General features: G+C 39.2%; 1 protein-coding gene and 1 long non-coding RNA gene across 5 annotated transcripts in view; one reads left to right on the top strand and one right to left on the bottom strand.

The window, feature by feature from the left end:
• Positions 1 to 527: 527 nt before the first annotated feature.
• On the bottom strand, positions 528 to 17765 carry LOC132487111 (uncharacterized). Of its 4 annotated transcripts, none has more exons than XR_009531516.1 (6): positions 17594 to 17765; positions 9511 to 9649; positions 5543 to 5620; positions 3710 to 3785; positions 3307 to 3626; positions 528 to 2125 (listed from the first exon to the last, which is right to left on the bottom strand). It is a non-coding gene; the product is annotated as an uncharacterized LOC132487111 (long non-coding RNA). The 4 variants fall into 4 exon arrangements; XR_009531514.1 differs by lacking the exon at positions 3710 to 3785 and adding an exon at positions 5272 to 5309 and having other exon boundaries at positions 17602 to 17765; XR_009531513.1 differs by having other exon boundaries at positions 17602 to 17765.
• The window catches only part of HPGDS (hematopoietic prostaglandin D synthase), a 29562-nt gene continuing 22078 nt past the window's right edge, over positions 17061 to 24544 (top strand). The window contains exon 1 of the mRNA XM_060094780.1: positions 17061 to 17193. Within this exon, the coding sequence (XP_059950763.1) occupies positions 17061 to 17193 (133 nt within the window). The remainder of the gene's footprint in view (positions 17194 to 24544) is intronic.

Below are 24544 nucleotides of genomic sequence, written 5' to 3'. Positions count from 1 at the left end.
CAGTAAAGAATACAAGGGCTTTCCTGGTGGCGCAGGGCTTCCCTGTTGGCGCAGTGGTTGAGAGTCCGCCTGCCGATGCAGGGGATGCGGGTTCGTGCCCCGGTCCGGGAAGGTCCCACATGCCGCAGAGCGGCTGGGCCCGTGCGCCATGGCTGCTGAGCCTGCGCGTCCGGAGCCTGTGCTGCGCAACGGGAGAGGCCACAGCGGTGAGAGGCCCGCGTACCACACACACACAAAAAAAAGAATACAAAAAATATTAAGCTAATATTTAAATGGGTAGAAATCATATTAGGTACTTTGGTTTCAATTATTCACCACAGGAAAACTTCCATCAGAAGAGGAGTTTAGAACATAACAGGCACAGAGAAAAACAAGTGTCAGAGGAAATGACTAACAGAAAAAAAAAAAACCAAGAAACACTGGGAAGGATTGACCCACATTGTTCAGTTTAATTTGCAGTTCTAAATTTAATTTTGTGTATTTGCAGCTTCAGGGAAAAAATAATATTCAACAGTATTTATACCAGCCTTTACATTTCAAATTCATCAATCTAATTAAACAATGAAGTAATTAGAAGTTCTAAAATTGCAGGGAATATTCCATTACACATCTTTCTTTATCCTGAAGAATCTTCTCTTTGTTCAGAGTCATTGTAAACCAAAACTTTCTGAAGCATTTTGGAGTAGTTGTAAGAACATTAGGCTTGTAATCAACAGCACTGAGTCTGAGTACTAGGACCACTACCTAATAGCTGTTTGATTTTGGGTAAATTGCTTAATCTCTGTAAGGCTTAATTTTCTCATCTGTGCAATGGGTCTGATGTATTACAGACTTGCTGTGTGCCTTAAACAGCCCTACAACTCTCACGATTATGAAATAAGCATACCAAATACTTGAACTGATTGCAATATTCTCACTTTCAATTTTTATGGAAATTATTTTCCAAATCTATATATCATAAAAATATTATTCAGTAGTTAGAATACTTGATTTTCTGTCTCATACCTTGCATAGCCTCTGTTTCCTCAAGATTCTCTCCACTCTTTTTCTTTTAAAGACAGAGGAGTTGGTGGTGGGCAGAGGTGGTTGAGAAAGAATAAGGCAACCAGGGCTCTAATGCTTTCTCTGCTGGCTTTTGACCAATCCCCTTTTTTCTGCCCTGAATCTCAAGTTCACTTTTGTGGGTCCCGGGATCCTAGGGTCTCATGGGTTCTTCAGGGTTATTGGGATGGCATCCCCTCAGTATATGTCCTCCTCCCCACCTTTAGGGAAACTTGGGTCATTACTTAACTACGTGGATTGAATCAAGTGCCCCTCCCCCAACTTGCTTCCTGTCTGCCACAATATTTTTTGAAATGTTTCCTATATGCTTGACTCCTCCCCTTTTTCTTGTCCTTTCTGACTATACCTTCTGTATACTTGCGCTGTCTTTTTAGTCGGGCTTGGGGATATTCACAAGTGTTGTTAATATGTCATGCTTAACCAGCTGTTTGAAAGAACAAGTCTGGAAATTGAAACAATAGGATTCAAACTAGACGTGAATAATGGAAAAGAGAAAATTTTTAAAACTTCAAGTAAAGGATGTATAAGAATTTTGATTTTTCAGTTTCTGAAAAGGCGATCAATCCATACATTTAATTTGAGCACATCCACTATACAACTTTTAAGACAATGCACGAAAAAGCTTCAACACTTGTTTTTTAAACGTTTCTTTCTTTTTGTGGTGGTGGTGTGGCAGTGGGTATGGTGGTGGTGGGACACATTTCTTTTAAAAGCACATTTTTCAGGAGTTTTGCTATCCTGATTCTTTAAATTTATAAATAGGGCTTAATGAATAGGATCCAAAGAATGAGAACTAAAACTAAACACTCAACTAGCTTAAGTTCAAACTTCACTTTTTGAAGTTCATAGGGTGTTAAAAGATGCCTTTGACTTCGGTAAAAGATAAAAGATGGCTTTGATTTTTTTTTTAAAGAATGTAATACTTTGCATCTGCTAAAACTGATAAAATGAACCATGAACAGTGACTTAATCTTGGTAGCTGATATTCATCTGAGCACAGTTTTGCTTGAGCTGTGGAACTGAAGAGGCTTTGCTGTTGTCCAGAGCACACGTCTCTCATCTGCTGTTTTAAAACGGAAAACAAGTAGAAAGTTAAAACTGAGGTAGGATTACCACTACATTCAAAGAAATAAAATAAAAGACAAAGATCTGATTCTGAACACTTACAAAAACATAGTAGCATATTAACATGAAGTTTAAGTCAATATAACATAGCTTCATATGAATTTCTATTTATTTGTAGAAAAGAAACCTGGCTTTTCAAACTGAGCCTCACCAAATGTCTGCAGTTAGCAAGTCTCCATTAATTTAAGATCTGCTCCTTACTCTGGGCTTTTGGGAAATGGAATTAGGTCACTCAATATTTCATGAACCACTAAAAACCCAAAATATAATTTATTAGAATATACTAAAAATACACTTGCCAAATAAATCACAAAATTGCTGTCAGTTGTTTAGCAAATCTTTCCAAGTGTTGCATCAAATTATAGAGAACTGGGTCCTTTTAACAAATAACATAACAAGTAGAGGGATAAATTTGCATGGGAAAGGGAATACTTGCACCTGTCTATCAAAGCATCTTTTATCTAAGATAGAGAAGGAAACCTGAAAATTGTCTTACAAGGTTTTTTCTTTTAATGTTCTTACCAGACACCCCAAAGCACATGTTATATAAAAAAAAAATCTTTACAGGAGACATCTAATAGTGCTGGTACCAGTGTTCAATACATGTTGGTTGTGTGAATGTCAGTTGAGTGATAATCTCATGTTAATTACTCATTTCTTTGTGCTTTTCATTCCTTGGTTAAACACAAGTATTTGATTGAGGCAGTTGCTCTCTTTGAAAGAAATAGAACTTTGAGACGAAAACAAATGGATTTTGAAAAGGAAGTGAATAGCCAAATGGTCAAAACCACCCTTGCAAGCAATTAAACAAAAATGCTGTGATCACAGCACCATGGTGTCTGACATTGTTACATGGGACATAGGGACCGTTTTAACATTTAGGAAGCATTCAATTCTTTTCAGAATCACATTTATCTATCTTCTTTCAGTTGTGACATCAGTCTACAGATGTCAAATTTTTACCATTTATATAAATTCTTCAAAACCCCAGGCCTTAGAGACAATTCTGGATCTTTTCCTCCAGACTATGGTATTTCATCCTAATTGAGGCCTGTAGCTTCCCATGAGCTATTGAAACTGTTTATATTAACAAGATGTACATACTGCCAGGAAACATACCATTTCCAGCCTTTGTGGACTAAGTTCCAGCATTTAACAACTGATGTTTTCTCTCCACATGGCTCAGGCTCATGAAGCGCCAAAGTAGTCACGTAGCAAAACTGTATCTTGGAGGCCAGAAAAAATTTTTTAGCATAACTTTGTTTATTGTTTTCTGGATCTTTCTGTTCCTTCACTATAGATGAAAACTGCTTCTCCTTTGCTTATAAAAACTGTATTTATGTTTATATTCTTGTATAAGTCTGTGCTCCAAGGATTGAAGCTTCATCTAATTTCTGTATTCATCACTTAGAATTCTCCTTTCACTGGAGCTGTTTCCCCTGTAGACACAGGACAGCAGATGTTAGTTGTGTCAGCAAAACCAAGATTTCCTGATTTCCTTCGTTCTAAGCAATTTCCTCACCTTGCATTACAGGCCAGTCTGAAAGATTCTGTTAGAAATCCTACATGTTTCATACAAAGGCATGCAAAATCAATTTCTAGAATGAAATGGGAAAACAAAACAAAACAAAAACATGCTTAAGAGAAAGAATTTAGATCAGAAGTTTGCTTGATATGTATGGCCAGGCTAAAGATAGTTAAATAATCCTAAGAAATAGTATCAGCAAATTATAGAAGCCTGATAGAGTAAGAAATATAAATAACAAACAAACAAATACATAAGTAACATACACAGAAATATTTTAAAAATTTATTTAATTAATATAAATATAAAACTGTATTTCTAATATATTTATAAATACATTTATATTTATATTAAATAATACTATAATAGAAATATATTTATTATAATATATATTTATTATATATTTCATTCTAGTGATGTACTTATGAGACCATATAATGCAGTGATTAATAGCAAAGACTCTGAAGGCACTCTAGCTGGCTAAAATATTGGCTCTGCTGCTTTCAGAATTTGACAAATTAAAACATTAGTACTAGGTACATGATTAGCACAAATAATCAGTGTTTGCTGTTATTAGTCCTTTGTAGAGTCCTGGAAATTTTTGGATACATTCTTCTCCAAAATCTTGTTTTGATAGATTTCATGAGAAAAACACACCTCTCTGCATTAATATATTTTCAAAATATGTAAAAAATCCAAATATGCAAATCATTTTAATAGATACAGCTTGGCTGCTTGCTTCTCGGTAAGTTCTAGGAAAGGGTTTACTGTCACCAAAAAATTCTCCCGAAATTACACTCCTGTCTGCATTACTTTAGTGCCTATAAATAGGAAATCCATCCTGGGATTATCAGAGAGGGTGACCTACCTTTGATCTGAGTATCTTGTCTTTGCTGCTAGATTAGAGGACAAAATAGCTTATGTCCTTGTAACCCTCAGTCCAGAACTTTGTGTCCTTTTGGACTTAGTTTTCATGTAAGACAGAGAAATGTCTTCAGGGGAAAATTATATCATTGAACAATAGAGCAGAAAGTGACTTTGGAGCTCAGGGGGCCTACTCTTACTTTCCTAGAACTGACATTCTGAGAGGAGGTGAACTGCTTTGTGTTTACATGACAGGGTGAAGGCAGAGGTGAGATTTAATGCATCGTCCTTCCTCTTACAGTGTGTGTTGTGATGATACAGAGGAGACAGGAATTAAATCTGGAAAAATCTTGAAAAACAATTTAACTTACTCTGTTTTAATGCTTATTGTCCCCATTCTTGACAAAAGAGTAAACATGCAATCTCATGAATAAAATTCAAATGTTTGAGAAATTTTACATCTAGAAATACTTTCATGACAAGCCCTAGTCAGTTATGTAACCACAGTCAAGTTATGTAACTATTTGTGATGTTCTTTTGTGGGCATTAAATGAAGTAATACATGGTAAGCCCTTTGTTCAATGCGGGCCCGCAGGAAGCAATGAACAAATATTAGCTATTTTTATTACTATTATTCGCTTGTATCTGGGAATCCTCTTTCCGCCAAAAGGCTAGGCAGTAAAACATTTACTCACATTCTTGGCGATAATTACTGTATTATTCTTCACAGTACCTAAAGAGCCAGGTAAGAAAAATAGTGCTATCACTGTGGAAATCTGGGAAAACACAGACGCTAAAAATTTGCAAGCACATTTCAATTACCCAAATAGGTTAAGGAGGAGACAAAGAAACATTCTTCATTTCCTGCCTTCTCAATCCCAGGTTTAAATACTTTAGTTTTAGATGTTTTTAGTTTCTCAAATAACTGACTGTGAAAAGGAAATTGTTCGATTAAGTAAAATATACCCAAAAGCTTTAGAAGCTGAGAAGGAAGCTCTGTGGTCTTCTTCTGGAGACTTCCTTCTTTTTCCATCAACAGTGCAGCTAGAAAAGTAGAAATGGGTTTGGTTGAACACTTCCCCTTTACCAAAATAAATAAAGAGGAACTAATATGTGAGCTATTTTTAAAATATTATATTTATTTTTCCATTATTAAAGAAATATGTAATAACCAGTAATATTTATCAAGCAGAAACCACTTGCCAAGCAATGCAGAGTGACTTGAATATATTAACCTGTTTAATCCTTTCAACTCTGAGAAATAAGATTTTTTTTTTTTTTTTTTTTTTTTTGCGGTACGCGGGCCTCTCACTGCTGTGGCCTCTCCCGTTGCGGAGCACAGGCTCCGGACACGCAGGCTTAGCGGCCATGGCTCACGGGCCCAGCCGCTCCGCGGCACGTGGGATCTTCCCGGACCGCGGCACGAACCCGCGTCCCCTGCATCGGCAGGTGGACTCTCAACCACTGCGCCACCAGTGAAGCCCAAGAATGATTTTTATATCACTGTTTTATAGAGGAGGAAACTGACGCTGAGGGATCTGCCTAAGGTTCCAGAGCTGGAAAGAAGTAGGGCTGGGATTCCAAGTCCAGGGTTCCAGCCGGCAGTACTCCAGCCGGCAGTACTCCAGACCTGAAGTCTCATTAGTACTTTGTATGACCACACTACTACCGAGGTTGGAGAATAAGGAAAACAAGAATAAAATTGGACTCTGAGTTAATGTTGGGTTTCGAACAGCAGTTGGGAACTTGTGAATTACATCACAGTTGTAAGAGTTTTCCAACATAGGAACCGCTAGAGAAAAGGAAGATATATTCAATCAAATTGTAATAGCCCTTCCAGGGACTGTGTGGACATTGTGTAACAAATTGTCACATTTATTCACAGTTATTTCTCATATGGTCCAATCTGGATGCACAGGGTGTCCATGAAGGGCACGTGGCTTGAAGAAATAACTGCCCCACGGGGAGAGTGTGAGATGGTGACCCACACGGGGTTTTCACCCTGCATTTCTCACCTTTCTCTTCCCTCCATTCAAACAGAGAGTTGTCTCCGTGCATATTTCCTTGGGAGAGGATGAAGCAGCATGAAAAATAAAAGTGGCCCAGCAACTGCTTTTCTTCCTGGCTCTTCGTCCCAAAACCTAACCACGGAGAGGGCAAGAATCCGTCAGCATAGGCTTGAAGGAAATCAATCCTCCCTTCAGACAATTGCTAATGATATTAACAATCGCTAACACTCACAGATCTCTATGCATTAGACACCTCTTGAAGCACATATGTATGTACTCATGAAATGCTCTCAAAACCCTATGAGGGGGCTTCCCTGCTGGCGCAGTGGTTGAGAGTCCGCCTGCCGATGCAGGCGACACGGGTTCGTAACCCGGTCCGGGAAGATCCCACATGCCGCGGAGCAGCTGGGCCCGTGAGCCATGGCCGCTGAGCCTGCGCGTCCGGAGCCTGTGCTCCGCAACGGGAGAGGCCACAACAGTGAGAGGCCCGCAAAACCCTATGAGGGAGTTACTACTAATATCGTAAGAATGCTCCATGCCGGAGAGGACTTTTGTCTGCTTTTGTTTACTGCTTTACCTCTATTATCCAGAACAGTACTTGGCAAAGATTAGGTACTCAATAAATATTTGTTGTGGAGGAAATCTGCATCTAAAGATGAAGGAATCGAGGCACAGACAGGTTAATAACATGCCCAAAGTACCACAGCTGGTAGTAGGCTAGGAGATTCTTCAGTATCCCCACCTGGGTTGGGGATAGAAAGAGAGGGAGGGAAATGTGTGGTTCCTGAGCAGAGGGATGCTAGGACCCTACTGTGTTGCCCAGGAGGTGGCAAGACCACATTGAAGGGATAGTTGTGTTGGGTGGTGGGCAGCTGGAACCTTAGGCAGCATTGTTGGTGACTGAACTGCCACATTGGAGCAGAATGAGGACAGGGAAACAGCAGAAGCAGCCGGGTGCTGCTGGTACGAAAGCCACACACACAAAGCCAGCGGGCAGACTCCAGGACAGGCCGTGTTGATCAATGACCAAGGATCAAATGGCCACCCCTCCCCTGACGGATGATTTGTTTTCCACCAGCCAAGCAGAATGGGTTGTAAAGCAGAGAATTGTTACAGAAAATGAGGAAAGTGCTATTTTTTTTGCATATCTGATATTTTTTCCACCGAAGCATTATGTAGGGAAAGAGTATTAAATGTGTCATCAGAAGGCCTAGGCTTTAATCCTAGCTTATCCCATCCCAAATTCCTGGCCAATTTATCTAATTCCCTTGTATCTTGTATCTCTGTTTCCTTATCTTTAAAATGGGGATTAAAGATAATCGAGGTGAGGACAGAAAGTCTTTTTTAAAGGGTAAGTTAAAACTCAGTGAAAGATAACAAATACAGTGTGTTCATTTTGTATAGCTTCCATTCCATTTGCACTTGATTTTGAGTTACATGTATCTTTTTGGCAGGTAAGGGGCTGTACTTATGTCTTCTAAATTAGACTTTTTACAGACTAATATATTTAAGTTCATTTCTTATATTTACAATAAATGGATGAAAAGACACTTTTCAAAGTTTAAAGCACTTAGAAGAGGAAATATTACGTGATTTATAGGTTGCTATTCTTGCCTATGAGTGTCATTTTCTGGAAGTTGAAAGCCAGACTGTCATTAAAATGTTTCATGGATAATTTGCAGGTTCAATAATGCCCAGACAGGTATTTCACTGGATCTTTTCACTGTGCTGTTCTAATATTGTAGCTGGAATTAATTCCTGCACTAAGGACTGAAAAAATAAATTTCTAAAACATTTAGGCCTGGGCTTCCCTGGTGGCACAGTGGTTGAGAGTCTGCCTGCCGATGCAGGGGACGCGGGTTCGTGTCCCGGTCCGGGAAGATCCCACATGCCGCGGAGCGGCTGGGCCCGTGAGCCATGGCCACTGGGCCTGCATGTCCGGAGCCTGTGCTCCGCAATGGGAGAGGCCACAACAGTGAGAGGCCCGCAAAAAAGGTACAGCAAAAAAAACAAAACAAAAAAACAAAACATTTAGGCCTTTGTTACTAATCTGTATTGGATTATCAGCAAGATGTAGGGGAATCTTCCCCTCCAGGTTTACTTTAAACCACAGGATCCTGAAAACCAAGCGAAGGGCTCATGTGCCCACAGCACAGAAAGCCAAACACTGACAGTGGGAATTTGCATCAGAGGAAGGATTTATTGCAGGGCACCAAGCAAGGGAGTGGGAGACAAGCCTCAGATCTCTCCAACTTGGTCTTTGAGTTAGGGTTTGTATTGTTTAAGGGGAAGAACAAAGAGGCTGGGATTAATTATTAATTAATAATTTTGATGAATTATTTTATAATAATTATAATTATAATGAATGCCATTTCTGTGGCATTTTTTAATCGTAGTTTTGGGAGTCATAGGACGTGTCTGGCCAGGTGGTCCATGCTCGGGGGTCTGTTAGCTCACCTTGCCCTTGAAAAACAACCTTCGTTTGTATAATGATGATATCTACGATAGCCATTTTAGTACATTCATGATGTTATCGACAACAGCAATCTTAGTCATCTGACTCCGGTTGATGAGTGTTCTGTTAGAACAGCATTGAGGTCAGGGGGTCCAGAAGGGGAATACAGTTTTGGATTGAGAAATTAATTACAAACTCAGTCAAGGAACTTGGTTTTAGGCAGACTTAGTTTCAGCCCTTCTAAGAAAACATAGTAAGTGAAATATACTACCAGCAATGAGAATTTAGAGAGTCCTTGTAAAAATATGAATTGTGGGGAAATATACATTGGGGTCATTCATTCGTCAAATATATATTAGTGCTTATAATGTGCCTGGCACTCCTGTGGACACAACAGTAAACAATGAAGTGCTCGCCCTTGTGGAGCTTACATTCCACTGGGGGAGGGTAAAAACAAACAAATAAAATACCTTATGTTGTCAGATGCTGTGATGGATGACCGAGCAGGTAAAGGATGAGTCTGTCTGAGGAGAGCTCCAGTGAAGAGGTGGTCAGCCAAGGACTCGCCAAGCAGGTCTAGTGAAGTGAGGAAGCCAGCCATGTGTGTATCTGTAAAGAGATACACTCACGTTTTCTTTCTCTCCTAGGGCCTGTGGTTCTAAGACTTTAAAACTAAATGAACATGTAGCTATAGGCACACTTCAGCACCTATAACTTTGACTTTACCAACTGTATGCAAATACCTTAGGTTATTTCTACACAGAGATCCTATAAAATGCCAAGAATAACTAGAAGTCTTTGCGGACTTGCACTTTTTGGCAGGCATATTTCAACTAAGCAATGAAGGAAGAGACTTAGGCGGCAGTAAGTCACCTCTTCTCACATTGGCTTGTGACCGTAACTTAATCATCATATAAACCCAAGATACAGTCACGTACAAGAGCATAGAAGATACTAGAGACTCCACAGAGACACAGCCTAAGTAAGTGATCTGATTGAACTGTACAAAGATTAGAAATGAGATAGTCTTCACCCTGCATTTTAGGTTTATTTTTATTACTGTCATATGCTATACTTGTCTGAGTGACTGTCTTATAATCTGTTATTGGATTGAATTGTAAAATGGTTAATACTTAATTCCTTATTTGTAAGCTTTCTGTCCATCAAAATGACTCACAAAATTCTATCCCTTTTTTCAATTACCTGCTGAAATCTTTAAGGTGCATAACGAAGTATTTGAACATTAGCCTCCTTTGCCAGAGAGTTGAATTTGGATTGTAGTCACTTCTCTGGCAGAGACACTAGAATTTTTGAGACTGTGTTTTACTGTGCTCTTATAGCAATATACAGATTAAAGGCTTAGCTAAAATTAAATGGTTTTATTAAGATAGTTTGTATGTTCATTGACTGCATGAAAATTGCTTCTGGGATTAAACATTCCTGTGTTTTGTTTTTGTTAATCAGCTGAAATGTATCCATGTTATATAAAGTAAAAAGAGCCACAAACCTAGGAGAAAGAAAGGAAATACCCAAGGTAGAATTTTTTGAAAACACTATTATTTTCTATGTAAAACATTTAATTTCTAAACTAGTTTAGCATATATCAAAAGCTATATTTTCTTTGGTACTTAATGACTACATTCATATGAGTTCATATGTGGAAGTTTCTATCCAGGGTATTTGCTAGTCATATATCCATATGTTCCTTAAGAAACTGTATACCTGCTTTTTCTTTTTTTTTTTTAATGATTTATTTTATTTATTTATTTTTTGGCCGTTCCACGTGGCTTGTGGGATCTTAGTTCCCTGACCAGGGATCAAACCCATGCCCCCTACAGTGGAAGTGCAGAGCCCTAACCACTGGACCACTGGGAAATTCCCTATATCTTATTTTTCAAAAAGAAGTCTAAGTCAGCTTTTTATTTATCTGCTGAATCAGGAACTTCACATGGTTTGCTTTAGAGTGGGAGGAAAACAGTGGTTAGTTTTTAGATGTAAAGGAGATCCTTAAGCACGATCAGACTTTTTCCTTCTTATTTCTATATCATTTCAGGAAATAGACACAGCTTCCCCTACATGGGATTCCTAACACAGAATGACAGTGGCAGGGCTCAGAAATGAAGCTAACAGGAAGTAAGAGACCAGCATGACACTGGAATTTGCATAGGCCAATTAAGTCATATTCAGGTCTATAATCCACTGGGTGTTATTTCTATGTATTATGGGAAGTCAAGGTCTCATTATGTGTATTTTTCCTCTTCTGTCTCCAAACCATTTTAGTCTAGTCCCTTTATGCCCGCACTGTAATATCTTGTCTGTCGTATATCTGAGGTTCTGTTTCGAGACTTCATGCACCTCCCTATATCTAGTCCTGAACAAACATCACATTACCGTAATTATGTGGCTTTATATATGTCTTGCTATCTGGTAGGTCAAGTCTTCTCCTTCTGTTCTCTTAATTTTTCTTGGCTATTTTAGCCCTTAGCATTTCCATTTGAAATTTAGGATCAGATTTATCTGTAGAGTCTCTTGGATTTTGAATATAGACAATCATTTTTATTGCAAATAAAAGGACAATTTTGTCTCTTCCTTTCCACTCCTTGCGTGCGTTATTTGTTGTTGTCTAATCTTGTTGAATTAGCTAGGCCATCCAGGACCATGTTAAATAGTAGGGGTAAGAGGGGTTTCTGGTTATTCCTCACATTAAAGAAAATGCTTCCGTTTGGTTCCCCATTATGTATGACATTTGCTCTGTTTTTTGTAGCGACTCTAATCTATTAGATGAAGGAAGTTTTCTTTTATTCCCAGTTTACTAAGAGCTTTGGGTGTTTTGTTTGTCTTTGTCTTTTGGTTTTTTGAGAGTTTTGATCACAAATGAGTGATTAATCTTATGCTTATTAATTAAGCATTTATTTAGCATCTATTGAGAAGACACTATGGCTTAGAGTTTTTCCCTTTTAATCTATTGATGTAGTATATTATACAGATGAATGTTTTCGAGTTGAAAGATCTTGTATTCCTGGGATAAGCCTCATCTTGTCATTACATGTATGATGAAACTACTCGAGATCTTTGTACATCCCCTTCTCGACCAGGCCCCACTTCCCTCACATGACTATCCAGTTCTCTTAATTATACAGCTTAATCAGAAACTCCCTAGGTGCTTGCCCCCTGCCCCTGCTGCTGGTTTCCCTGGTAACTGATGAGCCCACCTGTTGTCAATTCCCCCTATAAATGGTAGCCTCCTTCTCCGCTGAGTAGCAAAGATCGTTGCTGTGTCCTGTTGCCGTCTGCATTACATCGTGGGATGTTTCTCCAGGACCTTTTGCTTGAGACTTGTAAGATCCTCTATTCAGTAACCATTGATGTCTCTGTCACTGACCCCGGGCTCCTTCTTCGGTCTTGTAGAGGCTGGGTAACTACAAGGCTTGCAGGCCTACAGGGTGCAGCCCAACATTATATTTAATATCTTTTTATACACTACTAAATTTGATAAGCTAAGAAGTTATTTAGGATGTTTATATCTATGTTTATAAGTGAGCTTAGTCTATAATTTTCCTCTTTTAACATCTTTGCCCTCTTTCCATTTTCTATTCTTTGAAACTACTTGTAAAAGATAAGGATTATCTTTCCCTTGAGGATTAAGCAAAAATCCACCTGTAAAATCATCTGGGCCTGGTGTCATTCATGAGTGTGACTAATTACCAATTCTGTTTCTTTACTCCTTGTTAAATGCAGGATTTCAGTTTCTTTCTTTCTTTTTTTTTTTTTTTGGCCATACGAGGGCCTCTCACTGTTGTGGCTTCTCCCGTTGTGGAGCACAGCCTCCGGACATGCAGGCTCAGCAGCCATGGCTCACAGGCCCAGCCGCTCCGCGGCATGTGGGATCTTCCCGGACCGGGGCACGAACCCACATACCCTGCATTGGCAGGCGGACTCTCAACCACTGCGCCACCAGGGAAGCCCTCAGTTTCTTTTTGGTTTGATTGTGTTAGTTTATGTGTTTCTCAGTGTTTCCATTTAAGTGTTCAGAGTCAGTGATAGTTACTGGTAGTGTTAGCTTATGATTTTTAATCTATTTTATCTGCTATTATGACCCCTTTGTATTTCTAATTTTAATTGTCTGTGACTTTTCATATATTCTCCTCCTTATCAGTTTTGCTACAGTTTTGCAATTTGACCTTTTACGTATTTTATATAAAAGCCTGCCAGGCTCTAGTTTCAAGCAGTACGACCCTCCAACCTGCCATCTTGTATGGAGGGTTTTTATTCCCCTTTATTCTGAAGAAGCTAAGCTCCTGGCTGCCCCCTGCCTCTCTCAGAATGCCGCGTCCTGCTCACTGTATTTTGTTTCTGTTCATTTGGTCCAGGTAAAGTTTATCTTGCTCTTAATTCTAACTTTGTATCTTCTTTTTATGTAATTTTCACTCTTTATGTCCCTACGGTACTTTACACACAATATTTTCATTACCATCTTACGGGTGAGGAAAGTAAAGCCAGGAACAAGTGACCTGCCCAAGGCCACTCAGATAATAAGTGGCAGGGGTAACTCCAGAACTGGTCATTTCTTTCCATCACCTGCTCTACCCTGAGCTTGATCCTCACTGCATCCCTTGGCGGGGGTAGGGATATGTTTTAACTTCATCCTTGTAGTTCATGATCCTTATGAAATAAAGGCTTTAGCAAAGTGAGATTTACTGTTAACAGATATACTGCTAAATGCTATGAGGGACAAAATATGTTCTTGTACTTGTCTTTAGACTTTACTGTAAATTTCCTTATGTTTTGATTGGCCATTGAAACATTTACTTGGAATTCCTCCTGATAGTTTTCATGCGAAAGCTTATAAAATATAGGACCTTTAGAGTCAGTAAATGTTTCCAACAGTGTTTACCTTTAGTACTTATTTTTTTTGTGTTATACAATGTGCACTTATATCCTAAAAAAGACAAAAGTCTTCAAGTTTGGAGTTTTCTACGTTTAAAAATCAAGAAACCAGACTTTTGCTCAGTAGAAAATATAATTATGCAAGTAACTACAGAAATGTGGTGTGCAAGTACAGCTTCATTAATGAGTTATGGCAGTTGAAGGATGTTCTTGAAGGAGAGATAAGCATTTGCCAGATGTCCACTGGCCTGTGGTAGATCTTAGATTTAAAGATCTATTTGCAGAGAAATAGAGACAGCTACCAGCCTGTGCTAGGAATTCTTAAATGTCTTCTTTACTTGAATGAAATACAGTATAAAATAACATGCCTTTGCAAATTAACAACAAGCAACAGCCCCTTCATTTTCATGCAGAATTATGTGGTGTTTGACCAAATGGGAAAAGTTATGTTTAATTTTTAATGTTGATCCTATGGACATATATGAATCTATATACACACATAATATTTATAAGAAATACATAATTTCTTTGGAAGCACTAACAACTTAAAAAACTCAATTAAAAAATTGCATAAAATGCTTTTCAAATAAAAACTCCAACTCAGAAGGACACTTCCACTCTGAAAGCTATTTTTGTTCTTTCAAGCTTTAAAATAGATAGACCAAGGAACAGTAACAATTACGTTTTTTATTTCCTACATAAGAGTGTTCCCTTTATTCTGATTCTGTAAAATGTTTTTTTCTGAAGGAAACTTATTACTTTACATTTTTTATTGACTATTTTTGTGTTCTCACATCTTTCCCACTATCTCTAAGCTCAGTATTTCCAAGAAACTTGGAAAACAGTCTCATTGTTCTGATGGGCACTTCATTTAGTGCCCCAGATGTGAATTTCCTATATACATATTTCTCCTCCAAAGGAATCTGGGGCCGTAAATCTTGGAATTTTCGTTAGTTTACTCTAGTGAGTTCTTGACAGAGAACATCCCCTCACGTACTGATGTGTGGCCTGTGTCATAGTTCACTTGGGTGGTGACAAGACTAGCTAATGGAAGTGGACAGGACATGGAATGTTAGGGTGACTCTGTCTCTAACAAGGTGCACCCGCTCCACAGTATCTACACACGGAAAACCCGGGCCCAGAGAAACGGATTCGCTAGGAATCACCATCGCCATCATTTCCTGGATCCTGAGGGGGTCTAGATAGGCAACCGGTTATTTCTGGTCGTCCTTTCCGCAGACACTTGAGATACACATGTACTTGAGATATGAGCTTAGCAATCTAGATTTTTATGATGTGTGTTTGATCTTTTATGTGATGTGACCGCAGATGGAATTTTGTTTTGCGACTTGAGCTCAACTTTTTTTTTTTTTTTTGCTGTACGCGGGCCTCTCACTGCTGTGGCCTCTCCCGTTGCGGAGCACAGGCTCCGGACACACAGGCCCCGCGGCCATGGCTCGCGGGCCCAGCCGCTCCGCGGCACGTGGGATCCTCCGGGATCGGGGCACGAACCCGCGTCCCCTGCATCGGCAGGCGGACTCTCAACCACTGCGCCACCAGGGAGGCCCTCAACTTTTTTTTTTTTAAGAAATTTATTTATTTTATTTACTTATTGCTGCGCACGGGCTTTAGTTGCAGTGAGTGGGGGCTACTCTTTGTTGCAGTGCGTGGCCTTCTAATCGCGGCAGCTTCTCTTGTTGCCCAACATGGGCTTCAGTGGTTGCAGCACGCAGGCTCAGTAGTTGTGGCGCACGGGCTTAGTTGCTCTGCGACATGTGGGATCCTCCCGGACCAGGGCTCAAACCCGTGTCCCCTGCATTGGCAGGCGGATTCTTATCCACTGCGCCACCAGGGAAGCCCTGAGCTCAACTTTTAATCTAATATTCCGTTAATATCTCTGAAAGTCTTCCTTAGTAGAGAATAAAGTATTTAATCTCACCTCTTTAAATAAGTGTTATTTATGATTTTTATTGAATTACTATAATTATTAATTTTTAGTGTGATGTAATCGTGGTGTTTATTCTTGACTATGGAATGAATTCAAAGTTATTAACAGCTAATAATTAAGTGTTTAGCATTGTGCTAAATGCTTCACATGTGTTACCTCATTAAAACCCCAAATCCATATTAGTATCTCTGTTTATAAAAAGTGGACTTTGAAATTCAGAGAGATTTTGTTGACTAGCCCAAAGATACACAGAAAGTAAGCGGAAGAACTGAACTTCAAATGAAAATGTTTTTTTCTCAGTTGCCTAATCATTATAAGATTACAATACATTCTACTATTAGTGCTTAAAATCATTAACTGTAAAACTTATAAACAATGGAAATGAAATAGTACAAATCACAAACTCACAAAATTATAATGACCTCCATCTAACCAATATAGCCAGTTTTAGCAAACTTTCTAAAATGTAAGAAATGTTTGCTTTCTTTCTTCCTTGCTCCTCTATAGAGAGAATAAAGAAGTATGCTCACCATTGTCCCATCCCAACAGAGGTCCCCAAGATGGGGTATGTTTGTATGTGTAAGCAACCCAATAAAACCCAGCAGCATGGATGCAGTAAAAGAAGAGAGAAATATTTCCTCAAGCCTTTTTGATTCCCTGAGGGGAAAGCAACAGGGGAGGGAAGAGAGGAGATGACAGGTTGACATGGCTGGTTTTACATGCCTTGTGTGTGTATCCTGCTCTTGCAATCCTTACCCAGCTGTCCTCACAAACTCAGCTGTGTCACCAAAGCAAACAGCAAACCAAATGTCGATACCATTCATTATATGTCTAAAGGCAGGACAAAAAATTCTTAAAATGCAGTTTTTGACTCCATTCTCTGAAGTTTGGTATATAAATACCCTACTACTCTGATGTCATTTTACAAATAAAACTTGAATTTGATTATTTCACTGGAATTTCCATCTAGTTCTTAAAGAGAGTCAAGATTTTATTTCTATCAAGTTTTCTCCATATGTTATTGGGGTAGTGATTTATAATTCTAGTTTTGAAATATCTTCTGATATGTCTGGTTATCTCAGAAGATGCCAAAATTTTTCGAAAAGTCCTCCAAGAAAAATGTTGAAACGTCTCTAGAGGGCTGTTAAAATAATTCCTCTATTTTTCTCCTTCCAGAATCACACCATGCCAAACTACAAACTCACTTATTTTAATATGAGGGGGAGAGCAGAAATTATTCGTTATATATTTGCATATTTGGACATAAAGTATGAAGATCACAGAATAGAACAATCTGATTGGCCTGAAATCAAGTCAAGTAAGTAGCACAAATGTAGTTCATGGAAATGTATGTAGAGAAAATGTTTCCAGAACCTTTTGTCTTTCCTCAGGGAAAGGAAAATAGAAAGGTTTTTAAATCTCATGTAGCTTTACACTGAGAAGCAGCAGTTCAGGCAAGTTAAATAAATGTTATGTGACCCAGAAAATTTCTTATTGAGGTGAAAACACAAACCTGACAGAGGGAGCATATAAAAATAACACAACATGAAACTTTATCAGAAGAACTGAAATGGAGGAAATACTGAAGTCAAACTTTTGACCAGTGGACTAGCCTGGGCTTGCTCAGATATCAGTAATATTTGGATGATAGATAAGATAAGCTGCTGTAACAGAAAACAAAACTCAAATGGCTTGAATAACAAGGAAATGAATTGTACCACATAACTGAAAATCCAGAAGTAGGCCAGGTTTCAAAGGATGGCTTTATCCATTTTTCCTCCTCAGTGTGTTGGCTAAATCATGAAGCTGGTAGCAATATGTTTGCTGCAATTCCAGCCTCGCAGCGTTGAAAAGCAATTTTGAGAGGCTAGAGGAGAAAGCACTGCTTCCTTAAGTGTTCCCAGAAGAATGAGGAAAAACTTCCAGGAGACCTCAGCAAACCTCTCATGTTTCACTGGCTCAGATTGGGTCACGTGTCCATCTCTGAACCAATCAATGGCAAAGGGGGTGGGAGGAACCTTAGAATCACCTGGTCCCCCTCTGAAGTAGGGGATGGAAGCAGTTTTCATGAGGCTTTGTGACCATATGAGAGAGGGGTGGGTACGTGAACAAAACTGGGGTCTGTCTCATCAGAGGAAAGAGCAAATTTACAAATTGGGCAGGTAACACAATGAAAACATGCTGCTTAGCACTCAGGACAGTGAGGAAGAATTAGAAATATTATTAAACAAAATGTGTGGTTTTCAGTAAAGTTGTAAGTCATCCTTTAGATGCTTGCCATGTTCCCTGGAAATACTAAATATTGAGTGTCTAAAATTTATATTTTTATGCTAGATTATTAAAATTTCAGATGAAGATGAAGCTGAAGAAAACAACTCTATAGCATTTGTAGGCTATCAGAAGTGGATAGTGTGCAGACCCAATTTCATTTAATTTCTCTAACACGTCAACATGGGATGTATTATTGTTTCTATTTTATTGTTGAATGAACTGAAGCACACAGAGTTTAGGTATTTTTTCCAAGTTCACAGCCCTAGCAAGGTACAGCTGATTTTCAAACACAGGTCCATCTAGTACTATAGCCCAAGTTATTTGCACTAGATAATGCCAACAAAAATAATACCATGATAATTGATGTATTCACAATAAATATTGCCACTTGACTTTTGGAAGCATGAGTTTCTCTGAAGTCACTGCCCCTGTAATTACTCTTTTTCTTATCAGAGAACTCTTCTCCGATGGGATAGAATATCTTATTTCCTGTTCTTCTGAAACTTTACCTTTAATATCCAAGCATTTCTTCTGATATCAGAATTTGTACATGAGCTTCTGTGGACATAAAATAGGTGAATATTGGGCCTCCCTGGTGGCGCAGTGGTTGGGAGTCCGCCTGCCGATGCAGGGGACACGGGTTCGTGCCCCGATCCCGGAGGATCCCACATGCCGCGGAGCGGCTGGGCCCGCGAGCCATGGCCGCGGGGCCTGTGTGTCCGGAGCCTGTGCTCCGCAACGGGAGAGGCCACAGCAGTGAGAGGCCCGCGTACAGCAAAAAAAAAAAAAAAAAAAAAAAAAAAAAAAAAAAAAAAAAAATAGGTGAATATTAAATTTATCCATTAAATAAGTCAAGATGAATAGCAAGTTGTGGAGGTATTACATATAACAAATTCTGCCTTTTAGTTTTTAAATATAAGTTCTTTATATTCTTTATACCCTATTCTACCTTAACTTTTCATTATGTTATTAAAAATGGAATTACTGCATTTTCTTAATGTTTTCACATATTCTTAGAATTGAAAGGGATCTTTTTTTTTTTTTTTTTTTTTTTTTTTTTTGCGGTATGCGGGCCTCTCACTGTTGTGGCCTCCCCCGTTGCGGAGCACAGGCTCCGGACGCGCAGGCTCCGGACGCGCAGGCTCAGCGGCCATGGCTCACGGGCCCAGCCGCTCCGCGGCATATGGGATCCTCCCAGACTGGGGCACGAACCCGTATCCCCTGCATCGGCAGGCGGACTCTCAACCACTTGCGCCACCAGGGAGGCCCTGAAAGGGATCTTAAAGTTAGTGATGGTTAAGCTACAGTTTCAAATGCTTTAACATACACCCAACACAAAAATGTCTTAAAAGAGGATAAAAATGTATTTCTTTTGCATAAAAGCCCAAGTTAGGATAGCAGCTCTGCCCCATGAAGTTGTCAATGATGAGGCTCTTTCATTTCTGTTCATCTGCACCCGTAGTGGGTTCTTATTGACACAGTGTGAATAGTTCACCCTCCTTCCATATTCCAACTCACAGAAAGTGCAGAAGAGGGAAGAGAACACACCTCTTCCTTTTAACTGCCTGACCAGAAAGTTGCACACATCACATCAGTTATATCTGTTTGGCAAGAAATTAGTCACGTGGTCGTTCATTACTGCGAAGGAAGCTGGGAAACGTTGACTTTATTGTGGACAACCATTTGCGCAGCTAAAAATCCAGGATTTTATTCCTTTGAGAAAAAAAGCAAAGAATAGATATTGAAAAGCAGTTTCTATTACAAATTGTATCTGGTATCATCTCCTGTCCAATTTAGGGATGCTCTCTGGTGTTTGAAACTCGCTGTGACCATCCCCTCTGCTATAATCTAGAATATCATTGGATATTTCTATTAAAATTTTCTTCCTGGTCAAACCTGGTAGATTGTACACATGTGTTTAATCTCTCCTTTAATAATATTAAAGTACTTTAAAAAAAGTCACCACCACCCCCCGCCAAGGACAAAGAAATCAACCTTGAATATGATAGCACAAAATTCTGGAAGCTAGAAAGCCAGTCAAAGAATGGTAAGGTAACTTACCATTAAGGCCAGTGATGCTCAAATATAAGCCTGGAGGAGGAGAAGGCAAGCTAAATCACTCCAGAGATCCTCCAAAGGGTAAGGAATTGGTTGCAAAAGATAACTTTAAGAGCTGAGTTGATACAGGGTTGCCTGGAAGAACATGAAGAAGCAGTATGACCACAAGTTCCCTCTCTCTCCCTGGAAGAAGCATGGAGATTACTTTCAAGAGGATGGACCAGAGGATTCTAGGACACCAGGCATGTCTTGGACACAATGCTATAGTAAACATGGCATTCAGTGGAAGTCTAGATACTAGATAGTGGGACCAACAGCCCTTTCCCCGGCTCTGCAATCAATGGCAACCAGGCTAATATCCCTCACACAGGAAATGGGAGGAATTCTCTCTGGGGAAACTGACCAGTCTAAGAAAAATGTCTAACAGATACTGAACAGATGGGGATCCCTCAATGAATTTGCCTAGCCCAATCTGTGGGCAAGCCCCTCCTACGCACACTGAGATTCTTTTTTACTTTACAAAGTACTTTTACTTTACAAAGATTCTTTTTTCTCTTTACAAAGAGCTTTTACTTCTTTGCCCTTTTATTTATTTATTTATTTATTTATTTTTATTTATTTATTTTTTTTTCCTTTTTGCGGTATGCGGGCCTCTCACTGTTGTGGCCTCTCCCGTTGCGGAGCACAGGCTCCGGATGCGCAGGCCCAGCGGCCATGGCTCACGGGCCCAGCCGCTCCACGGCATATGGGATCCTCCCAGATCGGGGCACGAACCCGTATCCCCTGCATCGGCAGGCGGACTCTCAACCACTGCGCCACCAGGGAGGCCCTGCCCTTTTAAATAGTAATGGCAAGTCAAAAGTTAACCCATATTTGGGAAAAGTCTCTAATATAAAACAGACCTAAAACCAAACACCTCTGGAGATGTCAAGATGGTATAGCAAGAAAACAAGTTCAAAAATATAAAATCCTCAGAGAAAAGAGAAGATATTCTATACAATCTAAAAGGAATGTACGGAGACAAAAAGTTCTTGGAAATTAATGTCTGAAACAAAGAAATCAATAAAATGATGAAAACTAAGTAAATCCCCCAGAAAGCACAATAGGAAAAAAATGAAAAATAAGAGAAAAAAGATAAGGAAAATTGAGAATGAACCAGTTTAGGAGGTCCAACATCTCCTTGAAATTCTGGGAAGGGAGAACAAAGAAGAGGGAGGAAAACTTAAAAGAATCTTCCTTAAAGAAAATTGAAATTATCTCCATGTGGCTTTCATACATTGGTCTTGGACTTACCATTTTAATCCATGGAGAACAAATGATTTTTTCTCTCACATCCAGTTATTATAAGACATTTAGTATCTTTAAGTTATCATAGAGAAAAAGCCATTGCTGTATAGTCAGCTTAATGAAAATGCTCTGAAGATAAAGAAGGTCTTTGGCTGAATTCAGAATTGAGTCCCTAGGTAACTCATTACCTGTATCTCTATTTAGATGTCAACTTTTGGAGCTTCCTTGATCGTTTCTCTGATCATCATTGTGAAATTCAGTCCACCCTTCCCACCCCTGACTCTACTTCTTGATTTAGGTACTGTTTCCTATGGACTGTCTGAGATCTGTAATCACATCTAGGGTCAAAGGACAACCCTCTTCTCTTCCTGGAGTGTTCCATTTATTTCCCCTGGTTTGGGTTTTCTCACCATCCAAGTAGAACAAGCTTCTGTTAGACTCTGTCTGCTATTTTACGTGTAGTGCCTGTGCCTACAAGCATACGAACAGCACAGAGCAGAATGGGACCATCACTCCTGGCACAAGTGTGGACATTTTTCTAAGACGTTTTACCAAGATCACAGTAGCTATGTTGGCAGCCATATCATACTGAGGCCTTGCATTCAACACCACTAAATCTCTTAAAGCTTTTTGACAGGTGCTCCTGTTAAGTTACAACTCCAACATCATGAAATTCTTTTTTTCTGGAACCAAATAAAGGACTTAGCATTTGTCTTCTTAAATTTCTTCTTATTAGATGCAGCCCATATTCCAGTTGTTGGCAATTATTCCAAGCTTGGCTAAAATGCTTCCAGTAGCTGAAAGCTTACCACCTCATAAGAAAACACATTCCATTGTAGTAGCTCCAAAGGTAACAGAATTATTCTTCATTTTGAGTTAAAATATGCCCTTTAGGACTTCCCTGGTGGTGCAGTGGTTAAGAATCCGCCCACCAATGCAGGGGACATGGGTTCGAGCCCTGATCCGGCAAGATCCCACGTGCCACGGGGCAACTAATCCCGTGCGCCACAACTACTGAGCCTGCACCCTACAGCCCGTGAACCACAACTACGGAGTCCATGCTCTGCAACAAGAGAAGCCACCGCAATGAGAAGCCCGCACACCGCAACGAAGAGTAGCCCCTGCTCGCCGCAACCAGGAAAAATCCGGCACGCAGCAACGAAGACCCAATGCAGCCTCCCACCAAAAAATTAATTAATTAAAATATGCCTTTTAAAAATTTCTTCTTGGTTCTCATTCTGCATTTTAGAGATAGTCCAAATAAGTAAGAATTTTTTCCATTTGATAGCTATGCCATATTGGAGATGGTTTTTATGTTCCACTTCGTTTGTTCTGTCTTTTTCAGTGAAGAGTGGTAGGAGTTCTTCAGCCAATCCTTATATAATGTGATTTTCAGACCCTCTGTAACTTGGATACTGTCCTCTGGGCTTGCTCCGATTTTTAATGTCTTTCAAAAACATGGCTCTTAGAACTAGAAAACAGCTGAGCAAGAGTTCCAACTGGGGCCTCCCTGGTGGCGCAGTGGTTAAGAGTCCGCCTGCCGATGCAGCGGATACGGGTTCGTGCCCCGGTCTGGGAGGATCCCATATGCCGCGGAGCGGCTGGGCCCGTGAGCCATGGCCGCTGGGCCTGCGCATCCGGAGCCTGTGCTCCGCAACGGGAGAGGCCACAACAGTGAGAGGCCCGCATACCGCAAAAAGAAAAAAAAAAAAAAAAAAAGAGTTCCAACTGGATTTCACCTCTCACTTGGCTCTCACCTCTACCAGGTGTGTGATCTGGACTATTTCTTTAACCTCTCTTCATCTCATTTCCTCATTTATAAAATGAATGGTAGTTAATATCTACTTCATAGGGTTGTTGTAAGTACCAGAAGACTGAATGGGCATGTTAAATATTTAGTACAATGCTTAGCACAAAAGGAAGCACCCCTCAAAATGTTAGGCATGTTAATTCCCTCTTGATTACATACTTTGCTTCAAATAAGGTATCACAGTTTGTATCAGTTTTATCTGGGACTTTGTTTGGCTCACTGCAGTATCTCAAACACCTGGAATAGTACTTGGCACACTTATTAGGTAAATGTTCAAAGATGTTTTTATTCCTGATGTGAACTGTAGTTCATCTTGTACTTATTCAGTGCATATGAAAGACGCTTGAAGGTTGATTCTAGTAGCTGTGTTACAGTCATGGGATTATGAGTGGCACTTTATTCTTTTCCCTCTTTCCAAAATATGTGTCCCAACCTAAGATACTGGTTGGGAAAATTGTGATTAATTCATAAGGCAAAATGTATGCTTTAAAAAAGATGATGTTTCATTGATTTAGAAAGATTTTAAAAGGTATTATCAAATTTAAAAAAGTGGTTTACAAACATATATACATTATGATTTTGTTTTGATATATATATGGGAAAGCAATTAAAATATTAAAATGTTTATCATTGTGTGGTAGAATTATTTTTATTTATCTCCAATTTAGAATTTTTCTATAATGAAGAATAATAAATTATTCTCTGACAAAAATATAGTAGGTTTAGATAAGAAAACAAAGTAGGATTTACAGATAAATATTAATACACCTGCTATGAGTCTGTCCTATATTTGTACAAATATGCTTGTTGCTTACTATATACTTCAAATGATCAATAAGAATTTGGCTAAGTTCCTTACCATAACTCAATATCAAACTCTTCATATTCCTCAGACTATGGTTTTAAAGAATAATTAATGTAATCTCTGAGGACTGAAAATTTAATAAGGCTTTAAAAGTTTAAAAATAATTATATAGTAAGTATGCAAGATAATATATAATATATATCGATAGTATCACTGTAAACTTGGGGTTTAGACCCAGTTCTGTCACTAACTCTATAGCAGCTCTTCTAACAACTCTTCTTTTCCCCTTTTCTAAAAAAATTGAGGTATAGTCGTGTTCAATATTATATAAGTTGCAATGTACAGTATAGTGATTCACAATTTTTAAAGGTTATACTCCATTCATAGTTATTATAAAATATTGGCTGTATTCCCCATGTTGTACAATATATTCTTGTA

The sequence above is a fragment of the Mesoplodon densirostris genome, chromosome 1 (genome assembly GCF_025265405.1).
Source record: "Mesoplodon densirostris isolate mMesDen1 chromosome 1, mMesDen1 primary haplotype, whole genome shotgun sequence".
Lineage (NCBI taxonomy): Eukaryota > Metazoa > Chordata > Mammalia > Artiodactyla > Ziphiidae > Mesoplodon > Mesoplodon densirostris.
Note: the sequence above shows the minus strand (reverse complement) of the source record. Positions and strands in the feature narration are given on the sequence as shown.